Here is a 16,538-nt window from a genome sequence, read left to right on the forward strand (position 1 = left end):
TTTGAACCCACTCGGGCAATCCTTTATTGGTAGCTCCTGGTTATTACCTGTAACATCTAAACGACAAGCGCTATTCTTCCCACCCCTTAGAGCGCCGCGGGGGCCAAGGGGCGCCTGGGTTTGGGAGGCGGCCATGCATGCCCCTGGCTGTGCAGACACTCGGCTTACGAGCTGGCATCTCCGAGAACAGACCCCAGAACCGCGTCCCGGCGCGCACAGGGGGACGCGGGGAGCGGGAGGAGGATGGAGGGCCCGCGGCCCATCCAGATCGCCCTCCCCGCCGGACTCCCGCGTAGCACCGGGACCCTGCGGAGCCCGGGCCGAGCCACCCCGGGAAGAAAAGCCAAGAACGCGAGGGCGGCGGCGCGGGCAGGAGGCGGGGTCTCTCCGGCCTGGGCGAGCCACGTGCGGTTGTTTCCGTGTCGGGCCGATCACATGACCCGCATCAGCTGACCCGTCACGGTAGAGCCCAGCGCTGGCACCTTGCAGCCCCCTTCCCGCAGCGCCTGCAGCGCAGGACCCTACGGAGGTGGTAAGGGCTCCCCCACTCTAGTCCCCCCCCCTCCACACCGCCGGTTCCCCTTAGCCAACTGCACCCCGGTCCCAGCCCCTCGATCAGCCCTCCCCGGCCCCGGGCCTGGCACCCCGGAAGCCATCGCGAGGAGGGCCGTGGCCAGGCTCAGCCTCGCGCTGCCCCCCGGCGGCCGGGAGGAGATGGCCCAGGGGAGCAAGGTGCGGGAGGTCGCCCGTCCCACCCGGGCCGAGGCCTGGGCCACACCCCCGAGCCCCGACATGGAGGAACTGCTCCGGAGCGTGGAGAGGGACCTGAATATCGATGCCCGGCAGCTGGGTCCGGCCCCGGGGGGTACCCACGTGGTGGCCCTGGTGTCCTCGCGCTGGCTCGCCGGCCTCCGCGAGCGCCGGCTCGGACCCTGTCCCCGGGCCGAGGGCCTGAGCGAAGCGGAAGTCAGGACGCTCCTGCAGCGCTCGGTGCAGAGGCTGCCCCCGGGCTGGACGCGTGTGGAGGTGCACGGGCTGCGGAAACGGAGACTGTCCTACCCGCTGGGCGGGGCCCAGTCCTGTGAGGAGGGGTCTTACAGCCCTGAGACTCTCACCCGATTCATGCAGGAAGTGGCTGCCCAGAATTATCGGAACCTGTGGCGCCATGCCTATCAGACCTATGGGCAGCCCTATAGTCATAGCCCTGCCCCCTCGGCTGCCCCTGCCTTGGATTCCGTCAGGCAGGCTCTGCAGAGGGTTTATGGCTGCCCTTTTTTGCCAGTGGGTGAAGCCTCCCAATGCCTATCATCCGCCAGAGACGTCCCCTGCCCCCCTCGGGGCAGCCCAGCCTGTCCCAGCCTTTTGCGAGCCGAGGCCCTGCTGGAGTCCCTGGAGATGTTGTATGTGGTACACCCTTATGTGCAGTTCTCCCTGCACGATGTAGTCACCTTTAGCCCCGCCAAGCTGACCAACAGCCAAGCCAAGGTGCTCTTTATTCTTTTCCGTGTGCTGAGGGCCATGGATGCCTGTCACCGCCTGGGGCTGGCCTGCGGGGCCCTGTCCTTGCACCACGTCGCTGTGGATGAGAAGCTTTGCAGCCAGCTCCGGCTGGACTTAAGTGCTTATGAATTGCACACAGAAGATGAGAACAAGCAGGCCCCTGTGGTGAGGGATGAGACAGCCATTAAGTCTGAAAAAGAGAGGGCAGGGGGACCTGAGTGTCGTACCTGCCAGGAAGAACTGAGGGGCCTTGTTCTAGATTGGGTGCATGGCCGCATCAGCAATTTCCACTACCTCATGCAGTTGAATCGGTTGGCAGGTCGACGGCAGGGGGATCCCAACTATCACCCGGTGCTTCCCTGGGTGGTGGATTTTACCACGCCCCATGGGCGCTTCAGGGACCTGCGCAAATCCAAGTTCCGCCTCAACAAAGGTGACAAGCAACTAGACTTCACGTATGAGATGACCCGGCAGGCATTTGTTGCAGGTGGTGCTGGTGGCGGGGAGTCACCTCACGTTCCTCACCACATCTCTGATGTGCTGTCAGATATCACGTACTATGTGTACAAGGCTCGCCGCACACCCAGGTCCATACTCTGTGGACATGTCCGAGCGCAGTGGGAGCCCCATGAATATCCTGCCAGCATGGAGCGGATGCAGACCTGGACGCCTGATGAGTGCATCCCCGAGTTCTACACTGATCCCTCTATCTTTTGCTCCATCCACCCTGACATGCCTGACCTGGATGTGCCAGCCTGGTGCAGTTCCAGTCAGGAGTTTGTGGCGGCCCACCGCGCACTGCTAGAGAGCCGCGAGGTATCACAGGATCTGCACCACTGGATTGACCTCACCTTTGGCTACAAACTCCAGGGCAAGGAGGCTGTGAAGGAGAAGAATGTATGCCTGCACCTGGTGGATGCCCACACCCACCTGACCAGCTATGGCGTAGTGCAGCTCTTCGATCAGCCACACCCTCAGCGCCTGGCTGGGGCTCCTGCCCTTGCCCCGGAGCCTCCACTCATCCCCCGGCTCTTGGTTCAGAACATCCAGGAAACCACCGGCCGGGAAGACTTCCCAGGACAGCTCACAAATGGGATGGGCAGGCTCGTTTTAGAGGCCACTCCGTGTGAGGCTGGTTGGACTGGAGACAGGCCCATTTCAGGGGAAGATGACTTAGAGCAGGCCACAGAAGCTCTGGATTCCATATCTGTCCCTGGGAAAGCAGGGGACCAGCTGGGCTCCACTTCCAGTCAAGCCTCTCCTGCTGTCCTGTCTTTCTCAGCAGCCTCAGCCTCTCGACCTGGCCGCAGGAATAAAGCTGCTGCGGCAGATCCTGGCGAAGGTGAGGAGGGGAAGATCCTTCTTCCCGAAGGCTTCAGTCCCTTGCAGGCTCTGGAGGAACTGGAGAAAATGGGCAACTTCCTGGCTAGAGGCTTAGGGGGCCAGTTGGAGGTGCCAGAGCAGTCTCAGATCCAGCCACCCGTACAGCTGCAGGACCTCTTCCACCGGGACATGCAGGCGCTGGGTGTCCTATTGGCAGAGATGGTATTTGCCACCAGGGTCCGGACACTGCAGCCTGACTCATCTTTGTGGGTACGCTTCGAGGCTGTTCGGGGACTCTGCACACGCCACATTAAGGAGGTCCCTGTGTCTTTGCAGCCTGTGCTGGATACACTCCTGCAACTGAGTGGACCTGGAGGCCTTGTGGTTGAAAAGAGGGGCACGTTGGACCCACTGTTTGAATATAGACCTGTCTCCCAGGGATTGCCCCCACCCTGCCCAGCCCAGCTTCTCAGCCCCTTCAGCTCTGTAGTTCCCTTCCCTTCCTACTTCCCGGCCCTGCACAGGTTCATCCTTCTGTATCAGGCAAGGCGTGTAGAAGATGAGACCCAGGGACGAGAGCTAGTGTTTGCTCTGTGGCAGCAACTGGGCTCAGTACTAAGTGACATCACTCCCGAGGGCCTGGAGATCCTTCTCCCCTTTGTGCTGTCACTCATGTCAGAGGAGCACACAGCCGTGTACACAGCCTGGTACCTATTTGAGCCTGTTGCCAAGGCACTGGGCCCCAAAAATGCCAATAAGTACCTCTTAAAGCCTCTCATTGGTGCCTATGAGAGCCCTTGCCGGCTGCATGGCCGCTTCTACCTGTACACTGACTGTTTTGTGGCACAGCTGATGGTGCGGCTGGGCTTGCAGGCCTTTCTTGTCCACCTGCTGCCCCATGTCCTGCAGGTGCTGGCTGGTGTGGAGGTCTCCCAGGAGGAGAGCAAGGGCCTGGGGGTGGGCACGGAGGATGAGGAAAGCCAGCTCCCAGGGGCTGGGCCTGGTTCCTGTGCCTTTGGGGAAGAGATTCAGATGGAGGAGGAGCCAGCTGCTTCCTCGGGCCTGGGGCTCCCAGACTACACATCAGGGGTCAGCTTCCATGACCAGGCTGATCTCCCTGAGACCGAGGATTTCCAAGCTGGGCTCTATGTGGCTGAGTCTCCACAGTCCCAGGAGCCTGAGGCTGTGAGCCTGGGTCGTCTGAGTGACAAAAGCAGCACCAGTGAGACCTCGCTGGGTGAGGAGCGGGCTGCAGATGATGGAGCTGCCCCTGTGGACAAGAGCAGCCTCAGATCAGGCGACAGCAGCCAGGACTTGAAGCAGAGCGAGGGCTCGGAGGACGAGGAGGAAGAAGAAGGCTGTGTGGTATTGGAAGAGGAGGAGGGGGAGCAGGATGAGATCACTGGGACAGCTGAACTCGCTCTGTCTGACACAGTGCTGTCCATGGAGACAGTTGTGACTGGTGGCGGTGAGGGAGACACAGAGGAGCAGGAGCAGGAGCCCCTGACAGAGCAATCAGAAGGCAAGGAACAGAAGATCCTCCTTGGTGAGTCCTCAGGTCTGGGAGGTATTGGTCAGTCACTACTTTTCTCTCCATGTTTGCAGTGTTTTGCTTGGTGCCAAGCATGGGTGCAGCCAGATCCACGCAACATAGACACAGGCTACCTTCAGAGGACTAAATCCAGCAGAGGAGCTGCTGCATGGCAAGCAGTCTGATGCAATGAAATATGTTAGTCTTATGAGTGGATGGGAAAAAGGGGCTTAAGTTTAGTTTGGAAGAGTCAGAGAAGGCTTTCTTGAAAGTAGGGGTATTTCAGGCTGGAGTATAGCTCAGTGGTAGAGCATTTGCTTAACATGCTTGAGGCCTTGGGTTCTATGCCAGCACTACAGACATACAACTCAAAAAACAGGAACCATTGAAGTTCAAATAGGGGTGTAAAGCGTGTAAAAATGGTACAGTAGGAAGTGGGAAATATGTTCTGGGTAGGATGTAATTGGAAGCTTCTAATTCCATTAGAAAAGCAGTAAAAGGCTGGCATGAGACAGGGCACCAGTGGTTCCTGCCTGTAATCCTAGCAACTCAGAAGGCTGAGATTCAGAGGAAGTCAGCCTGGGCAGGAAAGTCTTCAAGATTCCATCTCTAAACTGACAAAAGGGCTGAAATGGAAACATGGCTCAAGCATCATCCCACAGAACAAGCCCAGCAAGTGTGAGAGGCCCTGAGTTCAAACTTTGGTACTAGCAAAAAAAAAAAGAAAAGAAAAAAAGAAAAGCCAACATGATTTAGCTGAGAGAGCACAGGGAAGTTGAGGGAAAAGAGGCTGGAAAAGAAGAAGCCAAGAGCCAGGGAAGATTGACTTTCTGCAGGTCATGCCTGAGAAGAGTCTGCAGTGGCCAGCCCCACAGGCAAAAGCCTAGCACCTCTGCCACTGCTAAATGGAGAGGGCCAGTGTGGGAACACTGCTTAGGCCAGTGCTGTGGCCTGAGTCAGCTAAGTGGGGTGGGGTGCAGCGGGCGGGGTGGGAGTGGTGATGAGTGCTATTATCTGATGAGCTCAGGGCCTGCTCCTGCCCTACAGATACAGCCTGCAAGATGGTCCGCTGGCTGTCAGCCAAACTTGGCCCCACTGTGGCCTCCCGCCACGTGGCCCGGAACCTGCTGCGCCTGCTGACGTCTTGTTATGTTGGTAAGGCCTGTGGTCACTGCTGGAAACCTAGCCTCCTTCTAGGCCTCTGCCCGTCTTCAGCCATCTCTAGGGGATCTTAACTAGCTCCTCCTCAGACCACTTTCTGAGCAGATCTTGGATTCAGGACCTTCGTTTTTTTTAGGTAGGGCACAGTATGGCCCCCAGGCTAGCATGAGCAGGAATGGCTCCCACAGTCCTGGACGGGTAATCACCCTCCTTGCCTCTGCTAGCTGCTCAAGGCTGTTGGCTCTTCCTTGGCAGGGCCCACTCGGCAGCAGTTCACGGTTAGCAGTGGCGAGAGCCCCCCATTGAGTGCTGGCAACATCTACCAGAAGAGGCCAGTGTTGGGCGACATAGTATCCCGGCCTGTGCTCAGCTGCCTCCTCCACATCGCCTACCTGTATGGGGAACCTGTCCTCACCTACCAGTACCTGCCCTACATCAGCTACCTGGTCAGTCACTGGTTTGGCCAGCCTGGGATGGGGAAGTTGAGGACTTGAGGGCTGGCCTAGGATCTGTGGGATACCAGGGTATCTGGAGAGTAGCGTGGTGCTCATCTACTCAGTAATTCCAGGTGGCCCCAGCTAACAACTCAAGCCCCAGCCGACTGAACAGCCGCAAGGAGGCAGGGCTGCTGGCCGCAGTGACACTAACTCAGAAGATCATTGTGTACCTCTCGGACACCACCCTCATGGACATCCTGCCCCGGATCAGCCACGAGGTCCTGCTGCCTGTGCTCAGCTTCCTCACCTCCCTTGTCACAGGGTAGGTTCCTGCTCAGCCTCAAGGGGAAGCTGCCAGGCTGAAGGCACCTCCATAGGCAGGACTGGGAAGCTCAGGAAAGAGGAGATGAACATTGAGTTGGATGCCAAGAGTCCTGGTCCTGGGCTGGGGGTGTGATAAAGGACTCCCCTAGCATGTATGAGGCACCTGCTTTCATCCTCAGCACTGAAAAAAGAAATATTCCTTGTTCTGATTCTAGCTCTGACTGAATAAACTACACGATTTTCCTGTGCCTGTTTTCCTCATCTGGTTTGGATGAGCTTGGTCTTAGAGCTTCTTTCCTTTAAAGCTCTTGATAAAGCTGGGCGCTGTTGGCTCACACCTGTAATCCTAGCTACTCAGGAGGCTGAGATCTGAGGATCATGATTCAAAGCCAGCCCGGGCAGGAAAGTCTGTGAGACTCTTATCTCCAATAAACCACCAGAAAACTGGAAGTGGTGCTCTGGCTTAAGCAGTAAAGTGCTTGCCTTGAGCTGAAGAGCGCAGGGACCAAGCCCAGAGTTCAAACTCCTCGACTGATCTCCACTCCCTACCCCTCCACCCCCCCAAAAAAAGCTCTTGATAGCTTTGTAGATTCTTGCAGAGAGCCTGGCCTGGAACTCATGAATTCTGTTTCTAGGTTCCCAAGTGGAGCCCAGGCCCGGACTGTGCTGTGTGTGAAGACCATCAGCCTTATTGCCCTCATCTGCCTGCGCATTGGGCAGGAGATGGTCCAGCAGCACCTAAGTGAACCTGTGGCCACTTTCTTCCAAGTCTTCTCTCAGCTGCATGAGCTTCGGCAGCAGGTGGGCTGAACTTCAGGGTTGGAGCTGGCTGGGCTGGGGTGGGGCTGGGGCTGGGGCCGCTCTGACTCTTCAGTGCTTCCTTCCCACAGGATCTGCAGCTGGATCCTGAGGGCTGTGGTGAGGGCCAGCTGCCAGAGGCGACCTTCTCTGATGGGCAGCGGCGGTTGGTGGACCCTACACTGCTGGATGAGCTGCAGAAGGTGTTCACCCTAGAGATGGCATACACAATCTACGTGCCCTTCTCCTGCCTGTTGGGTACTGGCCCCTCCTGTTCCCTTGTACAACCTTGGTGGCTGCTCTCTCTTCCCTGGGAAGGGCTCCATGCTTTACTGAACAGTCAGTAGCAATAGTTTATGTATGTATATACACAGAGTCTTGCTGTGTAGCCTATACTGGCCTCAGACACGATCTTGTTAGTGTCCTGAGTTCTGGGATTACAGGTGTGCACCACCATGCCTTTCTTTTTAACAATTGGGATTTATTTATTTGTTTGTTCAGTACTGAGGATAGAACTAATTTTTTTTTTTCAATACAAAGAATGAACTCAGGGCTTTCTCATACTAGGCAGGCACTCTACTAAGTCATTTGTGTGTGTGTGTGTTTGTGTGCATGCGTGCACCTGTGCACATGCACAAGTCCTGGGGCTTGGATTTAGGGCCTGTGTGCTGTCCCTGAGCTTTTTTTTTTTTTTTTGGGTCCGGTCATGGGGCCTGAACTCTTCAGCTCAAGGCTAGCGCTCTACCACTTGAGCCACAGCACCACTTCCGGCTTTTTTCCTTTTTGCTTATGTGGTACTGAGGAATCGAACTCAGGGCCTCATGCATGCAAGGCAAGCGCTCTACCACTTGAGCCACAGCTCCACTTCCAGTTTTTTTCTGTTGTTGTTGGTTGTTTTCTTTTTTTTTTTTGGTAGTTAATGGAAATAAGAGTCTCACAGACTTTTCTGCCCAGGCTGGCTTCGAACCACAATCCTCAGATCTCAGCTTCCTGAGTAGCTAGGATTACAGGTATGAGTAGCCAGTGCATGGCCTTGAGCTAGTTTTAAGCACTTTTTTGGTGTGTGCCAGTCCTGGGGCTTAAACTCAGGTCTTGGGCATTGTTACTGAGCTTTTTTGCTGAAGGCTAGTGTTGAGCACATTTTTAGGGGAGGGATTAGATCAAAGCATTTTAGCCTCAGACACCAAGTCTCAAGGTGACATGTAAACAGTGCCTGAGCATTAGCTAGCAAGAGAGACTTGGGAGTAGGGGAGTGAGGGTGATATACTGATGGTCTCCAGAGATGTCTGCAAAGGTGTGAGTAGCCTGCCAATTTTGTAGCGTTTTCTCCAGGACAGGTACTGTGCTGGCATTTATGTGGGCCATTGCCTTAAATAGAATTAATAGCCTTATGGTTAGGTATGTTATTATTCCCCAACCCCCCACCGATGTTCTGGGAGGGCAAGTTACTGCCTGTTTGATTCACTGTCCTGTTTTTGATTTGTAGCACAGTGCATATGAATATACTAACCAAAGGAAATCATGTTTTATTGGGAGTGAAATTGATGCTCAGAGACAAGGACTACTTGTCCAAAGTTGTCTTCTGTGGCTCCTAAGTCCTTGGGTGGGTATAGCAGCCACCTGTCCAATTTCCTGATCTTAGAACCTCTCCTCCTCCCATCCAGGTGACATCATCCAGAAAATCATCCCCAACCATGAGCTGGTTGGGGAGCTGGCGGGACTGTACCTGGAAAGCATCAGCCTGAGTACCCACAATCCTGCCAGCATGGAGCCCACTATGCCCAGCACTAGCCCTGAGAGGGACCCCCGGGGTGGGAGCTGTCTCCAGGATGATGGCCACTCAGGGACTTTTGGGAGTGTCCTGATTGGAAATCGAATCCAGATCCCTAATGATTCTCAACTGGAAAGTCCTGGGCTACTGGGCCCTAGCTCAGGGATGGGTGGTGGAGGCCTTGGCCTTGGGAATGATGACAACGCCTTAAAGCGGGAGCTGCCACGGAGTGCCCATGGCCTGAGTGGAAACTGGCTAGCATACTGGCAGTATGAGATTGGTGTGAGCCAGCAGGATGCACATTTCCACTTCCACCAGATTCGCCTACAGAGCTTCCCAGGCCACTCGGGGGCTGTCAAGTGTGTGGCTCCCCTGAGCAGCGAGGACTTCTTCCTGAGTGGCAGCAAGGATCGAACTGTGCGCCTGTGGCCATTGTACAACTACGGGGATGGAACCAGTGAGACAGCCCCCCGCCTCATCTATGCCCAGCACCGGAAGAGTGTGTTCTACGTGGGCCAGCTTGAGGCCCCGCAGTATGTAGTGAGCTGTGATGGGGCTGTGCACGTCTGGGACCCCTTCACAGGTGAGGGGGCCCAGGTGAGGCCTGTTCTTTGTTCTACTATGCCAGGTCTCTGGGAGTGGGGGTCTCAGTATGTGTGTATGTGGGGGGGGGTGTAATAATAGTATATCTTGGGGAGAGAGCCAGTGAGACTATCTGGAGGAGCAGTTAGAGCTTTAAATCTGTTAGACTTGAGGGCCTTGAACTTGCTGGGCTTTCTACCATTTGAATCATGCTTCTCGCCTTTTTGCTTTAGTTGTTTATTTTTGGGGGGCAGTCATGGGGCCTGGCCACTCTCCCTGAGCCCTTCTGCTCTACTATTTTGAGCCACAACACCACTTCTGGTTTTCTGGTGGTTTAATTGGAGAATCTCATGGGGACTTTTCAAACCCAGGCTGGCTTTGAACTGTGATCCTCAGATCTCAGTCTCCTGAGAAGCTAGGATTATAGATGTGAGTTACTGGTGCCTGGTATAGTGTGTTTGTGCTGGTCCTGGGGTTTGAATTCAGGGCCTGGGTGCTGTCCCTGGGCTTTTGTTGTTCAAGGCTAGCACTCTAACACTTGAGCCCTCCAGCTGTACTTCTGGCTTTTTGGTAGTTTATTAGAGATGAGTGTCATGGACTTTCCTGTCCAGGCTGGCTTCGAGCCATGATTCTCAGATCATTATAGGCATGAGCCACTGGTACCCAGCTCTAGTTTTTTTTTTTAATTATTATATTTTCCTTCTTTCTTCCTTCCTTCCATCTTTCCTTCCTTCCTTCCTTCCTTTCTTGTCAGTTGTGGGGCTTGAACTCTGGGCCTGGGCGCTGTCTCTCAGCTCTTCAGTTCAAGGCTGGTGTTCTACCACTTGAGCCACAGCACCACTCTGGCTTTTTCTGTTTATGTGGTACTGAGGAATTGAGCCCAGGGCCTCTTGCATGCAAGGCAAGCACTCTGCCACTGAGCCACCTTCCCAGCACCCCTATTTATTATTTTTTAAAGCAGACAGAGCAAGTTGATTTGAAAGTGAAGGAGAGCCATGAAAGGAAAGTACTGAGACTCTCTGTTTGAAAAGGGACTTCAAAGAAGAGTCCTCTTTAGTTAGTTGTTTTTGTATTTTTATTTATTTTTTGTTGTTGTAAACTCAGAGCTTGGGCTTTTCTGCTCAAGGCTAGTGCTCTACCACTTTGAGCTGGTTTTCTGGTGATTAATTAGAAATAAGAGTCTCATGGACTTTTTTGCCTAGGCTGGCTTTGAACTACGATCCTCAGATCTTAACTTCCTGAGTAGCTAGGCTTATAGGTATGAGCTACAAGCACCTGGCTTAAAAAAATATATTGGGAAAAAAAAAATATATATATATATTGGAGCCGGGCGCCAGTGGCTCACGCCTGTACTCCTAGCTACTCAAGAGGCTGAGATCTGAGGATCACGGTTCAAAGCCAGTTTGGGCAGGAAAGTCCATGAGACTTTTATCTCCAATAAACCACTAGAAAACCAGAAGTGGCACTGTGGCTCAAGTGGTAGAGTGCTCACTTTGAGCTGAAGAGCACAGGGACAGTGTCTAAGCCCAGAGTTCAAGCCCCACAACCGACAAAAAAAAATTGTGTGTGTGTGTGTGTGTGTGTGTGTGTGTGTGTGTGTGTGTGTGTGTGTGTGTGTGTGTGTGTGTGTGTGTGTGTGTGTGTGTGTGTGTGTGTGTGTGTGTGTATTGGATTGGGCTGGGAATGTGGCTTAGTGGTAGAGTGCTTGTCTAGCATTCATGAAGCTTTGGGTTCAATTCCTCAGTACCACATAAACAGAAAAAGCTGAAAGTGGCACTGTGGCTCAAGTGGTAGAGTGCTAGCCTTGAACAAAAGCAGCTAAGAGCCAGTGCTCAGGTCCTGAGCTCAAGCCCCAGGACTGGCAAAAAACAAATATTGTTATTATAGGCTAGTGCTTTACCACTTGAGCCACAGTGCCCACTTCCGGCTTTTTCTTGTTTATGTGGTGCTGAGGAATCAAACCCAGGGCCTTATGCGTGTGAGGCAAGCACTCTACCACTGAGCCACCTTCCCAGCCCTAAAAATATTTTTTTTTTAATTTTTTTATTTTTTTTTGTCCAGTCGTGGGGCCTGAACTCTGGGCCTTGGCGCTGTCCCTCAGCTCTTCAGCTCAAGGCGAGAGCTCTACCACTTGAGCCACAGCGCCACTTCTGGCTTTTTTCTTTTTGCTTATGTGGTGCTGAGGAATCGAACCCAGGGCCTCATGCATGCAAGGCAAGCGCTCTACCACTGAGCCACCTTCCCAGCCCATTTTTTTATTGTTATTATAAAGGTGGTGTACAGAGGGGTTACAGTTACATAGTATATTTCCTTATAGATAATATCATCCCTTCCCTTACTCCCAGTTTTTCTCTCTCATCACCACCCACAAGGTGTATAGTTCATTTTCAACATAGTGTCTAGTGAGTACCACTGCTGCATTTGTTCACCCTTCATCCTTCCATTTTTGTGCTTTAGCTAGGTTTTGAATAGGGTCTCATGCTTTTTTGCCCAAGCTTGGCACAATCTTTCTACTTATGCCTTCCATATAATTGGGATTATAGGCATGAGCCATTACACATGGCCTATACCTGAGTTTGAGCAGCACCACCAACTTTAATGTGTGACCATAAGCAAATTATTCTGCTATGGGAGGCATTGGGTTTCTCACCATAAAATGGGACTGGTTTAGAAAATGATACACATAGGGATTTGGTTTGATGTGTACCATGTATTACGTGTTTGGCAAATAGTCTCTTGGAAGCAGGGGAGAGTCCAGTGTTTTCTGAAGACCCCTGGGGGAGGGGTGCAGGTAGCAGATGTGGAAGGGGCTAAGGCTCTCCATCAGTTGCCAGGACCCAGATACACTATACCCTTCCTTCCCAGGGAAGACCCTGCGTGCAGTGGAGCCGTCGGACAGCCGGGTGCCCCTGACTGCAGTGGCTGTCATGCCTGCCCCCCACACCAGCATCACCATGGCCAGCTCTGACTCTACCCTGCGCTTTGTGGACTGCAGGAAGCCTGGCCTGCAGGTCAGGGGTTTGTCTAGTTTCCTGAGCCCTGACTTGAGTCTCTGGAGACCTGTCAGGGAGGTGACTCACAAAGAGAGAAAGCCAGAATACTGGCTTGTTAATGTCACTCTGGAGTTGGACTTATTAAATGTCATTCATAGCAGCCACTGTGGGGATGGGACTCTGCCCTGTGATGGGTGGGGTTCTGGCCTTTTCCTTACTCCGGATGAGGCCGGCGGATCAGGCCTTCTGGTCATGGTGGCCTGGGTGGTGTTTGGGGCCTCAGGGAGGGTGGACAGGGTCAGTGGTGGCATCTCAATGCAGTCTCCCTCTGCCTGCAGCATGAGTTCCGCCTGGGTGGCGGGCTGAACCCTGGGCTTGTCCGCTCCCTGGCAGTGAGCCCCAGTGGCCGTAGTGTTGTGGCTGGTTTCTCTTCGGGCTTCATGGTGCTCCTGGACACCCGCACAGGTCTGGTTCTGCGAGGCTGGCCAGCTCATGAAGGGGACATTCTACAGATCAAGGTGATGGGCTTAGTCCTCTTGCCTACTGCCCTGTCTAACTCCAACCCCTTATCTCTGCTGTAGGCCCTTAGCGGTGACAGGCTTGCATTGGTGTCCCTCACACCTGCTCAGGGACTGATGGGCAGAGAGGTTGGTCTTCCTCTGCCAACTCAGGAGCCAGGTGTACTGTAGGGGCCTCACAGAAGGCAGGCAGGGGGCAGGAGCCAAGGGCAGAGTTGACCCTGCTGTTCCATGGAGATGTTCTAATGAGTAACCCTTGTCCATATTTGTCTTGCTTGGAGGATCAGGGGTCGGGCCCTGTCCATGACCCAGTTCAGGTTAAATAAAGCTCAGCTGGGAAGCTGTTTACTGCCCCCAAACTGCTGAGCAGAGTCCATGCCTTCTGCTGGGATGCCCTGGTTTGGGGGTGGGGAGACAGGAGAGGGTCTGGGCAGGGGGAGCCAGTTCCTACTCCTCATTCTCGGTCATAGGCCTCAGGGAGGCACTTTGCAATGGCCAGGAGGGTTCATGCGCAGTTTGGGTGCAGGTCAGGAAGCAAGCATTGCTACTACACAGGGTGGGTTCCCCCCCAGCTCCCTCTAGGCCCCAGGGACCCTGGGTTCCAAGTGTCTCTAAACAAATAAGGGTCAAGAAGTCTTGTGGTCAGCCTGGGTGTTAGTGCGAGCCCTCTGAGATCTCGCTTCTCCGAGTCTCTGTTTTTTCTACTGAGAAATAGGAACAGTGGTAGCATCTACCTAATAGGGTCTTTCTGAAGATCAGTTGTGGTGAGGGAGCAAGCATAGCACAGAGCAGTGATTAGGTTCATGACAATATTAATATTAACCGTAGTTAACATGACACGGCTGACTGGTGGCTACCCTTTCCTGTGTGATATAGGGGAAAATGGGAAGCGTTGGGGCTTGGTGGGAGTTCAGGATATCCAGGCCCCCACTGAGATTCTCTTCTCTCCAACCACTGACAGGCAGTGGAGGGCAGTGTCCTGGTCAGCTCTTCCTCTGACCACTCCTTGACCGTCTGGAAGGAGCTGGAGCAGAAGCCTACGCATCATTACAAGTCAGCATCTGACCCCATCCACACCTTCGACCTATATGGCAGCGAAGTGGTCACTGGTACTGTAGCCAACAAGATTGGCGTCTGCTCCCTGTTGGAGCCACCCTCTCAGGCTACTACAAAGCTCAGTTCTGAGAACTTCCGTGGCACACTCACCAGCCTGGCCTTGCTGCCCACTAAACGCCACCTTCTGCTGGGCTCAGACAATGGCGTCATCCGCCTGCTGGCATAGAGCTTGAGACCGAAGCTGGCTGGGCAGAGCAGGTTGACATCTCCTGGGAGTCTAGTTCCTTACTCTGATGCTGCAAAACATTCCTCCAGACAGGCCCAGGCCCCATGCCTTTGTGTCTACATGGCCTGCCTGCTAGGGCCCCCAGTTGGGGTCCTAGACCCTGAATCTCCCAAAGCCATGAGAGCTGCCAGAGGGATCTCAATCATGGCTTGTGCAGACACTGCTCCTAGCCAGAAGGAGGCAAGGAGAAGAGAGAAAAGCATTGTGACCTCCATTTCTCCCAACCTCTGCCTTCCAGGACAGGGAAGCTTCAGGAAGGGGAAGGGAGACTGGTTTTGCCCTGCCAGCTCCCATTGGGCTTTTCTTGCTCCTGTACCCCAAGGGCAGGAAACTGCCCCAGTCCAGGGCACTGATGGTGCTTGGACTCCAGGAGGGCTAAGGAAGACTGGGCATAACCCAGGAATCTGGGTTTCAAGTATCCAGCCAGGCCCTGCCTGGTGGGGGACTAGGAAGGGAAGAAGAGAGGGCCAGGGGTGAGAAGGTGGGCTGGGCCAGATGGTCCCTGCCAGGAGTGATTCTATACCTTGCCTGCCTCTCCCTAACCACAGTGTTTGTGCCTTGAGCTGAGGAGGCAGCCCCTGGGCCCAGGAAGGTGGTCCAAGATCCTGAGAAAAGGGACCAGAAGAATCAATCATCTGCATCTCAGGTCTCTCACAGGGGACAGGGAGCCCCAGGAATCTCTTGAGTCCTCAACTAGAGCAGAGCTGAGGTCTGTGGCTTGCCTCCTGTTGCCTCCTCACTATTTGCAATAGATGTAAATATAACCAAGAAATCCTTTGTAAATATGATCAATAAATCCTTTGGAAGAGCCATGTGGTGGAATGAAGCTTGTTTACTATACTGTTTGTATATATACATATATAGACATATGTACATATGCATACATATATATATATGCATACATGTATATATACTTTTTTTTTTTTTTTGCTGGTCGTGGGGCCTGAACTCTGGGCCTGGGCGCTGTCCCTCAGCTCTTCAGCTCAAGGCTAGCACTCTACCACTTGAGCCACAGCACCACTTCCAGATTTTTCTGCTTATGTGGTATTGAGGAATTGAACCTAGGGCCTCCTGCATGCAAGATAAGCACTCTGCCAGTGAGCTATCTTCCAGCCCCGTATATATACTTTTTTAAACTTATTTTTGTGTGTGTGTGTTATATTTTTTAAACAATTTCTTACTATATAGCTCAGGCTGGGCTCAAGGTATCCTCTTGTCCCAGTCTCTCAAGCAGCTTGGGTAACAGGTATATACCACCATACCTGGCTAATGGCTTGTCTTAAGAATGTAAGTACTGGAGCCAGGCGCCGGTGGCTCACACTTGTAATCCTAGCTACAGAGGAGGCTGAGATCTGTGGATCACGGTTCAAAGCCAGCCCGGGCAGAAAAGCCCGTGAGACTCTTATCTCCAATTAACCACTAGAAAACCAGAAGTAGTGCTGTGGCACTAGCGGTAGAGCACTCGCCTTAAGCTGAAGAGCACAGGAATAGCTCCCAGGCCCAGCTCAAGCCCCATGACGGACAAAACAAACAAAACACCAAACCAAACCCAAACAAACGTAAGGGGGCTGGGAAGGTGGCTCAGTGGTAGAGCACTTGCCTTGCATGCACGAGGCCCTGGGTTCGATTCCTCAGCATCACAGAAGCAAAAAGAAAAAAGCCGGAAGTGGCACTGTGGCTCAAGTGGTAGAGTGCTAGCCTTGAGCTGAAGAGCTGAGGGACAGCACCCAGGCCCAGAGTTCAGGCCCCACTACCGGACCCCCCCCCCCCAAATAAAAAAGAATGTAAGGACTGGGAAGCTTGAAACCCAGCAACATCCAGGAGAGTTAGGAGGGGGATGAAGAACAGGACAGAGTGCATTGCTCCTGAAAAGATAGGATGCTGGGAAAGGTAACATCTCTCTGCATCTCTCTTCACCCCTTGCCCTTGGGTCCAGGCCAGAGGCAGGACCCTTGGCTTACAAGAGCTGAAGGTTGTTTTTTTGTATAGGCTCCTGCAGCCTTCCCTTCCAAATCCTTGGTCAGCTGTTAAGGGGAGGAAAGGACATTGGAAGTGACTCTGAACTCAGCTGTGTTCTTGGGCCGGTCACAAAGCATCTGAGTCTGATTAACCAAAGAAAGACTTCACTCTGTGGAGTTATTAAAAGGAATAATGTAGTGCCAAGTGTTGGTGTTTCACACCTATAATCCTAGCTATACAGGAGACTGAGATCCAAGGATTGCAGTTTAAAGCCAGCCAGGGGGGGCTGGGAAGGTGGC

At 53.5% G+C, this 16,538-nt stretch overlaps 1 protein-coding gene across 2 annotated transcripts; it reads left to right on the top strand.

Annotated features, from left to right (window-relative positions):
- The first annotated feature begins 466 nt into the window (after positions 1 to 466).
- On the top strand, positions 467 to 15,092 carry Wdr81 (WD repeat domain 81). 2 transcript variants are annotated; one of them, XM_070027467.1, is made up of 10 exons: positions 467 to 4,369; positions 5,402 to 5,509; positions 5,771 to 5,961; positions 6,084 to 6,274; positions 6,912 to 7,077; positions 7,167 to 7,332; positions 8,739 to 9,428; positions 12,293 to 12,438; positions 12,759 to 12,938; positions 13,900 to 15,092. In XM_070027467.1, the coding sequence occupies exons 1-10, from the start codon at positions 715 to 717 to the stop codon at positions 14,218 to 14,220; spliced, it is 5,814 nt and encodes a 1,937-aa protein (XP_069883568.1). In that variant the 5' UTR covers positions 467 to 714; the 3' UTR covers positions 14,221 to 15,092. The 2 variants fall into 2 exon arrangements, with proteins under 2 accessions (XP_069883568.1, XP_069883569.1); XM_070027468.1 differs by lacking the exon at positions 5,402 to 5,509.
- The last annotated feature ends 1,446 nt before the right edge of the window (positions 15,093 to 16,538 follow it).

The sequence above is a fragment of the Dipodomys merriami genome, unplaced genomic scaffold, assembly GCF_024711535.1.
Source record: "Dipodomys merriami isolate MVZ:Mamm:240054 unplaced genomic scaffold, mDipMer1.0.p SCAF_19, whole genome shotgun sequence".
Lineage (NCBI taxonomy): Eukaryota > Metazoa > Chordata > Mammalia > Rodentia > Heteromyidae > Dipodomys > Dipodomys merriami.